The sequence below is a fragment of the Colias eurytheme genome, chromosome 31, assembly GCF_061535395.1.
Source record: "Colias eurytheme isolate Ceu_HAF_F1 chromosome 31, ilColEury1 Martin Lab GWU primary, whole genome shotgun sequence".
Lineage (NCBI taxonomy): Eukaryota > Metazoa > Arthropoda > Insecta > Lepidoptera > Pieridae > Colias > Colias eurytheme.
In genome coordinates this window covers 4691152-4704136 of record NC_143010.1, presented here as the reverse complement: position 1 = coordinate 4704136, position 12985 = coordinate 4691152, and the positions used below count along the sequence as shown (strand labels likewise).

General features: G+C 33.1%; 1 protein-coding gene across 1 annotated transcript; it reads left to right on the top strand.

The window, feature by feature from the left end:
• The first annotated feature begins 5 nt into the window (after nucleotides 1–5).
• On the top strand, nucleotides 6–9909 carry LOC149895576 (uncharacterized). The gene is made up of 11 exons (XM_090118958.1): nucleotides 6–33; nucleotides 368–553; nucleotides 1227–1304; nucleotides 1698–1745; nucleotides 2871–2966; nucleotides 3824–3897; nucleotides 4439–4640; nucleotides 6173–6334; nucleotides 8059–8205; nucleotides 8812–8961; nucleotides 9825–9909. The coding sequence occupies exons 1-11, from the start codon at nucleotides 6–8 to the stop codon at nucleotides 9854–9856; spliced, it is 1203 nt and encodes a 400-aa protein (XP_089975084.1). The 3' UTR covers nucleotides 9857–9909.
• The last annotated feature ends 3076 nt before the right edge of the window (nucleotides 9910–12985 follow it).

Here is a 12985-nt window from a genome sequence, read left to right as displayed (position 1 = left end):
GAGTCATGTTTCGTTTTGCGTATTTTGTATTAGGTATGGTTTTCTACAACTCACTTAAACTAATATTTTATAGATGAAGAATTTATTTGTTTGCTTGACGCTAATCTCAGGAACCACGGGCCCAATTTGTAAAATTATTTGACTATTCGATAATAATCCATTTATTCACACATCTTTTGAAACATTGTTTTACGTTAAATCACGAGAAACACAGACATATATATAAAAATAAATATTTGAAAATATAATACTGTACAATATAATAAATCTATGGTATTTTAAGATTAAATATATATACAGTACTATATCTATATATCTAGGTATATCCATTTTTTATTTTAGATTTCAATTTAATTTGAAATTTCAGTGTTACCCCTATTTCTAGCGACACAAATAAATTTTAATAATGGTTTAGATTGTAAAAAAATTAAATGTCCGCTAAAAGAAGATCCAGTGTGTGTAAAAGTTTATTATAAAAAAGCAAATAAAACAAAAACGTATCATGTTATTGCATTTAATGAGTGTGAAGTTGGATATATGAAGTGTCATGCAGGTATTTTAATTTTTTTTACTGCTACTACTATTTTTTTATTTCTTTTTTATAGTCAATAGCAAAGTGCTTAGCCAAAATGTCACCTATATGTAAGATTATTTATTTATGTTTTACGTAATTAAAAGATTCTAAGTAGTACACGCATCGACCCGCATATGTATTTATATCAGAAACTGGTGAGAATTGAGATTATTTAATAACTTTCCGCCCACAGTTTCGCCTGCATACTCAAAAGAAAGCCCTCATTCCTGTTCCCGTGGGATTTCAGGAATAAAAACTATCCTATGTCCTTTCTCTGATCTCGCAACTGTCTCTGTACCAAATTTAATTCAATGGGTTCAGGAGTGAACGGGCAGAGTTACTTTCGCATATTTTATAATATTAGTTAAGATATCGGGTTAGAATCTTCTTAATATATATAATTTATCTCGTGTCACAATGTTTGTCCTCCTAAACCACTTAACCGATTATAATAAAATTCGCACAGCATGTGCAGTTCGATCCAACTTGAGAGATAGGATAGTTTAAACATGTAGGTACCACGGGCGAAGCCGGGGCGGACCGCTAGTAGTCATATAAAAAGCTATATGAATAACGAAGTACGAAAGACGAAAAACGAAGAACGAAGGAGTAGGTAGTTATAATTTCTAACAGAGTGTCATGTCTATTTTAGATTTAAAATCTTCGATCGTGCCAATGAGAAACTGTGACCATTCCATTCAACATTCAAACAATATTACAAAGTCAAAATGTAAGTTAATCTCTATAAATATCACTTCTCTTTAGCTCTTTTTGTATGTACATAAAATTCTCGTGTACACTTACTTATAAATTTAGGGTGTTCCCATTTGATGATGCATTTTTCACAGTAGTTTTACACTCTGTGGTTATATCAGCCGAACTTGGAACCGAATTAGGTATTTACTTCTGTGATCACAACAGCGGGTAAAAGGCATAGAGAAGAGAGCATCGATTGGAAAAGAATGAAAATTTGGCGCCAATTCCGTAAAATATATAAATATTAAATTTAATATCTAAAAGTGTGCCCACTCTTAATTTTATCATATTTCAATTTATTAATCTTAATCAAAAATAATTTCATACTTGCTATTTAAAAATAATAACATTTTGTATTGTTTTCCAGTTAGAAAACGTGCTAAACGGCACGTTACAACAATGAAATTTATACAGAGTAAGGAGAAACAATTATTTATTATTATGTTTGACTTCCGTAGTGGACTATGAAATATAGATAAGTCCATGCGTTCCGTGGAGCCGCGGCCGGGGCCGCTTCCATTGACGAGATCGGGTGTTGTGTAGAATTCATCCGTTATTATGCAAATTTACTTCGAGTTTATATATTTTTAGAAAACAGAGTAGAATAATGTATCATTTTAAATTAGTAATTTATTAATTGCACCGTTGTACGGCCTGAATGACTGAAATATTATATTATGGAACACAGGACTTTATCCTATTACAGACTAAAAAAAAATAATTTGGAAAATCCAAAAGTGCACGCCTCATAATTTTTTTTTAATAAATATTTATTAATTATTATTTTTGTTTATTTAATAACAATTAAACCACATCGAATCAGACCCTGAAAAATGAAAGGGTTCTATTCCTGAGCATACTCAAGCGTAAGAGAAAAAAAAAGACTCGATTAGTAAAGTATTTCGGTCGCTATCGTGTTAACAAGAAAAAGGATCCGCACATACAGACACACGGACGTCCAAGACAGAACTTTTTTAAACTGTTTTTTAACTAGTTTAAATAACAAAAATGACATCAAAAATATCATGAACGTTAAAAATAGTGTTTTTTCTTAATATGTGTGTGTATGTATTATCTTACAAGTGCAATGTATGATACATAAAGACATTTTAAGTTTGAAAAATCAGATGTTTTGCGCGAAGTGACAGTAGTACCCACCTCAACGCTTCGCTTATGAGGCGTGCAATAATTCAATTAGACTTCCTTCAAAAGAACTTATTTAGAATCGTATGATAATTGAAGTGAAACTTCTTTATCGGGGTTGGAAAAAATTTAGTGTAACATTTTTTCGTTACGCGTGACATTTTTCTGTTACGCGTCTTTTTCTTATCCCTACCGCGCGTGATTCGACATATTTCTGTAAAGTTGCATATAGTTAATTATTTTTTGAAAAATAAGGTCATAAAGAAGTTTCACTTCTTACGTGTGTACACAATTATAGTACACGCACACATTTTTTAATATTAACCTCCTGTACCGGTTTGGAAAGCAGTTTCTACAAAGTATAGCCGGCAAATGTCGTTACTCTTAACTATCACAGGTACACATAAGGCACATAAGATAGCTGGCAGAGCTGATTATCATTATGGTGATAGAGTTTCCTCGTCTGATGAAGACACGCCTACCGAAGGTAGAGGTAATGAATGAACAATAAATAAATAAACAAATCATTTATTTTCACATAACAATTTTACAAATCAAAGTGACCCAGGCTCCTAAGATAGTAAGAACTGTTTTTCAGGAGCCTGTGTCTTCCATTTAGAATTACACTGACACGAAGTTATCAAAGACAATTTAAATAAAACCAAAATTCAAATTTTAGTTACCTACGACATAATATGTATTTTTTCAATCCTTGGATACAAGTTATTCGTCGAATAATGTATAAAACTACCATTTTAAAAACATATTCTAATTACCCGTAGTTGACAGTTTACGTGACATTTTAATATTATCGTGTAATACTTTATTGGACGGATAAGTTTTAACCAAGGTTTTAACCAAGCATTGAAAAATCGGCCCTTAAACTAGGATTTATACAAGAAGCTATTTTAGCAAGGATTTTATAATACACCGAGCTATGAACGAACTGACGATAGATGACTAAAATATCAACAAATTGTTAATAGACAATAATTAAAAAAGAATGATAATAATCGATCACAGTTGGCGGAAATATCACCTAATTTTTAGATAGAGATCTATTTACAGCATGCGTAGCCACAGTCCACAGATAGATTTTCAATTGCCTACAATCTACATTATATTCGACTATCAATTAATTACATCAAAAGCGAAATATTTGAGATAATTCATAACGGTAACTATTTAAATTGAAACCATAGACAAACAAGAAATAAGAAACGAGTGGTCAAAGGCGTCTCCCTGGAATGGCGAAAGTTTGAATCCTGCCTCGTGTTGGAATTTTACTAAATATTCTTTAAAATAACTAAAATATCAAATTCAATAAAAATAAATTGCTTTTCGTTTCAGTGAATCAGAAATTGACGATGAAACATGACGTTGCTAGCCACGAGGTTGTGAACATCGGGCACAATGATCCCACTGTAAATACGATAAATATATTACCTATTTTATTATTGAATAATATTTAGAAATATATAAAATGTACATCTGTTAGCATTTATAATATCGAATATACTACTGAATTGACCGGTATTATACATTATTCAATCATTAGAAAACATTTTTACTCGGTAACCAGTTACCGAGTAAAAATGTATAACTAAATATTATTTCTACTTTTATTTCTGGAATTATATTAACTAGCTAAAGCCGAAGAGTGTTTCTGAAAGAGCTAAATTCAAGAATTACTGATTCGAATCAAAAAATGTCTGGGATGTTTAATTCATGTATCAAGGAAAGGCTATTGGGTGCTATTGGCATGCTTGATAGCTCTTTACCACGATTAGGAGCAGAATCTTAGAAAATTATAGGTAGTGCATTTTACTAAAAGATAAAAACTTTAATTACCTACTATTCCAGATAGGAAGAACACAATTCATAAGAAATATATCTGTAACACAAATAATATAACACAGTAAACTAAAAAGTAACCTAAAATAAAATATTTTATTTCTTCTCAAGGAACAAAATGTGGAAAATGATAACATAGAAAAAGAAGGTGATATAACTAATGCATCTGACGAAACAGTTGCGAACACACACGAAAACAAACAAGATGAATTAGATCAGCCAAATGATAGCAAAAACGCGATGGTAGAATTAGAATCTAATAGCGTTGAGAAAACTGAAAAGCCAAAGAAATTAGATGAAATGGCTGATAATGGTATGTTTTATTTTAACTTTAATTTGTGTGAACACTTACACAAGGCATACTAATGTTAGAAATGCGTCCATCCATCCATTCAGCCCGGATAAGTCCACTGTTGGACGAAGGCCTCCCCCATAATGTGCCACAGTTGCCGATTTTGGCTTTGGTTAACCATCTGCGTCCAGCTGTCTTGACAGATTTTGTGTCAGCTTATAAATGCGTGTCTGTATTTCACGACTATCATCATCAGCCCATATACAGTTCCCACTGCTGGGACACGACCCTCCCATGAGGGTACAGGCCATAATCTACCACGCTGGCCAAGTGCGGGCAGATATCACATGTCGAACTTTTAATTTTTCGACAAGTCGGTTTCCTCTAAAAAAAACTAAACGTAAAGGATTCGAATGAATTACAAAATTAGTCTTATGTAATATGTAGTTAACTAAGTATTTATATCCTTGCTTATAAACTAACTAGCTGCTCCGCGCGTCACCCCCGTGGCTCCACTCCTGTTGGTCGTAGTGTGATGATATACAATATATTCTCGACTTTCCTCGATAAATGAGCTATCTAACAACGAAATAATTTTTCAAATCGTTCCCAAGATTAACGCGTTCAAACAAACAAACAAACTCTTCAGCTTTATAGGTAATATTAGTATAGATGGCTTGCTTTCTATGAGAGACAGACAGAACAAGTCAATAACTGCGTTAAAAACAACCGACTTCAAACTTGCACTTGCAACATTTACAAATACAGACAAAAATGCTCATAAAATAAAAACTACTGGGCCTATCCGAATAAAATTTTTATGGGACCAATTCGACACCATCCCGCATCGAACAAAAAAAGAATCACGTAAATCGGTTCAGAAACCACGGAGTAATCGGTGTACATACATAAAAAAAAAAAAAAAAAACATACCGGCCGAATTGATAACCTCCTCCTTTTTTTGAAGTCGGTTAAAAACACGCCGCACGGCATACAACTATGTATAGCAGTGTCGTTACAACTTTTGGTCTAAGATTTTCCACCAGAGATGGAGGATGCGTAGCGAGGATTGTGTTTGTTAATAACCAATCATATCGCTTCATTTAGTTTGAAGCGATACTATTGGTTATTTTCAAACACATTCCTCGCTACACATCATCGCACATTATTGGTGGAAAAGCACCCTTATTATACTGTCGTACATAATTAATGGACAAATAAATTTATTTCATACTAGATTTCCGCCCGCGGCTTCGCCCGCGTTTTCAAAGGAAAACCCGCATCGTTCCCGTTCCCGTGGGATTTCCGGGATAAAACCTATCCTATGTGTTAATCCAAGTTACCCTCTATATGTGTGCTAAATTTCATTGTAATCGGTTCAGTAGTTTTTACGTGAAAGAGTAACAAACATCCATACATCCATACATCCTTACAAACTTTCGCCTTTATAATATTAATAGGATTCCATTATTTCATTTATTTCATTTCATTTCATTTCATTATGGTATGTAAAGTGAAATTTTTCTTGTTTCTTAATTTCTACAATATTTAAGTTGAAAAAACAAAAGAAGAGAAACAAGAGATACAATCAATTAAATCAAAAGAGAAACACGAAGACCATAGATACTACACGTCTGAAGAAACTAAGTTGGGTCATAATGACAAAGTCGTGAAAGACGTACCGGATGATTATGATAAAATTAAAGAAACAAATGGTATGTTAGTTCAGTTGTAAGATATTTCACTGTACTCTTGAATAAAAATTAAGAAAAAAGTGGACAATAACATTTAACTACATGTAGATAAAATTGGACTGTTTGTAAAATTGAAATAAGCACTTTTTACTAAATAAGTGTTATGCAGGAAGATGTACTCAAAATAACAATTTCAACAAAAAAAGCGTGTATACTGCGTACACGTGTCAGAAGTGAAACTTCTTTGGCAATATTCAAAGATACCAAAATCATCGCCTTACGGTATTACTCAAAGCGCCAGCGCCGCAGCGCAGAAGTTTCACTAATCACTTCACTATAAATTAAGAAAGAAAGAAAGAAAGAAAGAAATTACTATTCCGTCTGTCTGATTGTTGGCCTTATTTTGGTGAAACTTTCAAGGCTGGTAGCTAATGTATAAAAAAGTAACTAAGGTTACACGTAGGGTTGCCAACCGTACTATAATATATAGTATTGTACTATATTTCGGGTCTGCGTACTATATACTGTTGAAAACATATATAGTACGCAAAAATACTATATTTTCAACACCGACAAATGTAACAAACAAATCCTTCATTAAAAAAAAAAAAATAAGAACGCGCCTTTTAATTGTTAAGATGGCTAAGTCATATAACCTATTGCGCATATACAGGGTGTACCTAATCGTTAAGTGTGCACAGGCGATTATTCCGTAACTATTACAGATATCAAAAAACTTTTAACTGATATCGAAAGTACATAACCTAATGAGTAAAATGGCCATAATACATTTTTAAAAATAAAACTAGAAAAATCTAAAACAATTACTTTAAACCCTCCCATACATTTAGTATGAGATATGAATATCCCATGTACATATTTTAATATGAAAGATTATATTTTTTTCTTTATTTTTTTTTTAATTTTCTGCTTTAATTACTTCGCTTTGAAGGGAAGTTCATTTAGAAACTGTAAATAGACCTCCTCATTGTATTGCAAAATGAGGACGTCACTTCGAAAATCTGCTATGAATTACAAAATGTATGGGAAATAAATTGTATGGGAGCGTTTAATGTATCATTTTTGGATATTTCTCGTTTTATTTTTAAAAATATATTATGGCCATTTTTTTCATTAGGTTAAGTACTTTCGATGTCAGTTTTAAGTTTTTTGATATCTGCAATAGTTGCGGAATAATCGCTTGTGCACACTTAACGATTATACCCTGTATACCAGTGGCGAGAAGAAAGAAACAGAAGTAGTGTATCATTGATAAAAAATGAGCTTTTGATTTATAATTAATCTAAAAATTGAATGTGACAAAGCATATGACACTTTTATTTTAAACAAAAAGCTGTTACACAGTGCAAGAAGTGCAAAAAATATAGTTTTTATAAAAATAAATAATTAACAAATATATATTTGTCTATTTTTTTGTTTTTCCTATAAAATACTATATTTTTTTAAATGTACTATATTTTTTACACCTTATTTTGGAAAATACTATATTTTGATGATGAAGTGTTGGCAACCCTAGTTACACGTGGACGAAGTCGCGGGAACAGCTAGTTTATTTGTAATACGTTAGTCTTGTATTTAAATTAATTTGTAATTTCTCTCCGTACGTTTGGTTGCCTGAAAGAAATCGATATATAGCGATAAGACCGCCATTTGCTTTAATAATTTATAATTGGATTAATTCATATTTAGAGCAATAAAGTACTTATAAATAAATAAATTTTCAGTGGACATGGACGAATATAACAAAGACTGTCCTACCATCTGTCCGTCTAGAGACATAATGCTATGTGCACGATGTAACCATGGTGTATACCGTACGTTTATGAGCGTATGCCATTTGAGGGTATTCGCATGCAAACATAGTGATGAAAGTAAGTCCTATTTATCTTAAGAATTGTCCAATAACTTAAAAAAATCAAGCAATCATTAATAAATTTTATTAGTGGCGTAAATAATGTGTGTGTGTGTGTAAAATGTAAGATTGTGAGAATATATTTTTATACATTGTTTCTAAAAATATTATCGTTCTCGGATCCTTTTCTATGTAAAGTTTCACTTTACAAATATGTTATTACAGAGGAGACTCCGCAATTTTCGTATAAAGCGGAACTTAAATAGTTTATAAGAAATAACATACATATACATACTGACCTGACCGGTTGGCTTGGTTGGTAGTGGCCCTGCCTTCCAAGCCAGAGGTCGTGGGTTCGATTCCCACCTGGGGCAAATATTTGTGTGATGAACATAGATGTTTGCTCTGTGTCTGGGTGTTAATTATCTATATAAGTATTTATTTAAAATTATATATGTATGCTTATTAGCCATCTGGTTTCCATAACACAAGCGAAAGCTTAGTATGGGATCAGATTGTGCCGTGTGTGAAAATTGTCCTGAAATATATTTATTTATTATTTATACTTCAAGTGTGTCTTTTAAAATACTTTATATGATATTCAAAATGTGTACTTCTTTTCTAGAATTGACCCTAGTATCCCGGAAACCCTGTGTCCAATCCGCACCCTTTCTCACCGACATGCCGGACCCAGAAGGTCGAATCTCGGAACCCGGGGACCGGGATCCCGTGTTACAATTCATTGTATGCAGGGCGAAGGGTTTATTGAAGAAAGGTTAGAGAATAATGATAAAAACAGCGTGTGTACCGAGCACACGTGTCAGAAGTAAGACTTTGGTAAGATTCAAAGATACCAAAATCGTCACCTCCATGACGTGACGGTATTGTCATGGCGCAACTGAAATTTTGCTCTCAACGCGAGCATGTGTGCCGAGCACATGTGTCAGAAATGAAATTTCTTTGGCAAGATACCAAAATCGTCGCTTTACTCCATGACGTGACGGTATATCCATGACGCGACGTTAAAATTTTCCACAAACGCGTCTAAAGTTTCACTTCAAATGCCTACTTCAAAGCTACACAAGTCACAACACAAAACAGAAAAATCAACAACATATATCTCGATGAATCAACACCATATTATAACACAATACGATTATAATTTACAAAAAGATTGTAATAAAACATTTGTATGTTGTTTGCTATAAAGTTAAATCTAATATCACTACATAGTATAAAACAAAGTCGCTTTCTCTGTCCCTATGTCCCTTTGTACGCTTAAATCTTTAAAACTACGCAACGGATTTTGATGCGGTTTTTTTTAATAGATAGTGATTCAAGAGGAAGGTTTTAGTATATTATGTATGTATAATTTATTATGTTTTAGACAAAGCGGGCGAAGCCGCGGGCGGAAAGCTAGTAGGTATATAAAAATGAAACCCGTTTTCCTTGGTCACGGCATCACGCGTGAACGGGTGGCCCGATTTCGATACTTCTTTTTTTATTATATTCCTTGATTCCTTGAAGTACGAGGATCGTTCTTATATTATGTAGAGAAAACGTAAATATGTACCACGGGCGAAGCCGGGGCGGACCGCTAGTATTAAATAAGATAATTTTATAAGCTTTTTGTTGCAGGTGATCCAAAGTGCACTTTTGATGATGTTTAATTTCAAGGAATTACAATCTTATTTTTACCAAAAATAAATTTAATGGAAATTTTCTTTGTTGTTTTCCTAAATGTTTTAGAAATTAATGATTCACTTAATTATTTTAACTAGGTACCACTTAATTCCGACCGCATCCTTGGTACAGTGGTTGACGCGTGAGCGTAGAACCGAGGTGTCCTGGGTTCGATTCCCGGTGGAGACGAAGAAAAAAAAATGTCTCGGTCTGGCAGGACACAGAAGGCCTACTTGTACCTATAGAGAATCGATCAGTGAAACAGATGTATGCATAATGCATCTGCCCCTTACCCCACTTGGGGACATGGGACTTCACTCACCACTTAATTATTTATGCTTCTTATAAGAAAGGATATTATAAAAACAACAGGCAAATCTGTACATTTTATTTCCCTTTTTCATTAAAATTGTAATCTCATCGAAATCAGTGCTTTGACTATAACGAAAATCGAAAACTAAAACTCAAATAGACAGTCTAATATATATATGTATAATTAGAAATTAGTATAAATTTAATTTATTGGAATGAACAAAAGTCATTAATTGTAGGTATATTTTCCAAAGCATTGTTAACCCGTGACGCGTCCGGCGCACAGCCGGCACCGATCCCGATAGTGTCAAGGGAGTTCACGAAATCTAGCTTTTTTATGACTACCGAGTTTGAAAATTTTATTTACCCTATTGTTCTATAATTATATGCCATGTATGATATATTTTTGGAAAGAGGAAGAAACTAGTTATAGCATAAAAATGTAATCATGACGATATATTTTTTCTATAAAATTATAAAAAATTGATTTTCTTTTGTTTTAATTTTAATTGCTTACATACTAACACTTACATGATAATGCTGAGTCATCAAATGATCATATTCACGTTTTCATATCACTACACGATTGCCAAATACATTCACTTATATTTTCACACATTTAACACAACGTATTTCACTATGAATAATAACAAATCTCCATTATTCACAAACAAGAAAAAAAGCGCCATTTTGCGTCTTCCGCACTGAAAAGTTGAGACACTTTTTCACTGAGTATTCTTCAAATATCCCTAAAACCAATATCATAAACGTATTCTACGTAAAATTTCCAGTAATATACGTCTCAATTATCACTCATCTAATTATTCCTCTCGGCATAATTCACAATCCAAATATTCGTTGAACAAGACAAATGTCACAAACTATGGCCGATGACGCAACTCAATCAATGATTCACTTTTTTTTTTTATTTTGTGGTTTTAGTCTTTATTGCCAGCGTCGGAGTCGTACCGATTCGAATTAAAAATGTATAAGGCATAGACAAATATTTTTTATACTGGAAACATTCACTTGTAAGCAGCTACAGGTGACCTTCAAAGTCATTGGCCGCGTTATGAACAGTCGTTGTTACGCAGGACGCTACAGTACAGTTTTAGTTATGAGCAACCGCCTGTACATAGGACGCGTCACGGGTTAAATATTTTTTTATAAAAAACATTGCCTGTCAAATGGGTGAAGCGGGAACAATTATTATATAAAGAACTATGTAGGCGAAAAATATGAATGGAATGTAAGAATTTTTATTTTTTGAAATTCGGGGATTTACAATTCATAGACAATTTTTACGTAGGTACAAATTTTGTCAATCATATGACGTCATTGGACGTCAAACATCGAACGATCAGTGCTGCCATTTTCTTGCAATGAAAATAATCCCATCTAAGGGGAAATAAAAACACTTAAGGTCAGGTGGGGTAAGAGGAACATATTTCATTTTCAGTAAAATATTTTGACTGCTAGGAACAACATTTATAGCTTTTTAAGATGTTTGAAACACACAGAACTTACCTTTATGTATTAGCTTCCCGTAGGCTAAATGTCATTACTCTAATAACAGTTCTTACGAAGATATTGACGTTAATGTCAAGATTGAGTAATCGTTCCTCTTCCCCCTTACAAGGGGTAAGAGGGACAGTCATTGTATTTCCTAAGATTGGAGTTTGAATTAAAATATTCGTTGCTAAATGTTCGTTAATTTGTAGATAGAATGTCTTTGGTCAATATTAGATCTTAATGTCGATGAAATAAGGTATAATTTGGAATAAAAAACAAGAATACATCAATTCGGGGTAAGAGGGACATACAGGTTCGATCAGGGGTGGCAAACTAAAAAGAAGTCGACTAGTTATAATTCTATTTTTATTTAATCATACATAGTAATGGTAAACAGTCTGTCCCTAACTAGTTTTCCTAGTTAGTTACTCTTTAAAAATAACAATGGCACTATGTGATGAGATCAATATTGCGAATCAGTATTTTAATTCATCTATTAAGAACCTTCTCCTTTTTAAGAAGTCAGTTAAAAATATAAATGATCTTCTTGATCCAAAAGAAATTCTTTGGAATTTCTGGAATTTTGAGACAGGCGAACTTAGCGAAACTTGGCGAATAGTGGTGCTTGCATCACTGTGTTCCGGTTTGGTGGTGAGATGAGGCCCTGAAGTAATTACTGGCACAGGAGGCATAATCCTTTAGGCCGGCAACGCACTTGTGACTCCTCTGGAGTTGCGAATGTCCATGGGCGGCGGAAATCGCTTAACATCAGGTGATCCGTATGCTCGTTTGCCCGCCTATTAAATAAAAAAAAAATATAAAAAAAACACATGAGCGAGAAATTTTTAGTTATAATTTAAAATTGTAATAGGTACAGAACAGTCAGTCACTTCTTTTCATTTTATCCACATATAATTATAAATTAATCAAAATGTTGGTCACCCCTTACACGGGGGAAGAGAAACATATGTTCCTCTTTCACCGTCCATAGTGAGCCTCTTACCCCAGCTATTGTTTTTGAAGTCTAGGATTTTCAAGCGAAAGAAACTCACAATATTTAGTTGTTTCTTAACTAAAATGATTAATAAAAGAAATACTTACAGTTTTCTCCGTGTTATAGGATATTTAAAATATTTCTAGCACACTTTTATCACTAAAATATGGGTTCGCAAAAAAACGAGCCAACTTGGTGTTAGCCGAATTCGCAACTGTCAAATTTGTTTACATTTTTTGTGATGTCTGTGCTACGTAGCGACATCTACTCAAAACCGCTCAAACTAATTCGCCTTCAC

Coding starts and splice junctions, on each gene's coding strand:
- LOC149895576 (XM_090118958.1), top strand. CDS start 6: ATGTTTCGTTTTGCGTATTTTGTATTAG. Junction 1,746..2,870: donor AACAATGAAATTTATACAGA/GTAAGGAGAAAC, acceptor TAACTATCACAG/GTACACATAAGGCACATAAG. Junction 6,335..8,058: donor TAAAATTAAAGAAACAAATG/GTATGTTAGTTC, acceptor ATAAATTTTCAG/TGGACATGGACGAATATAAC.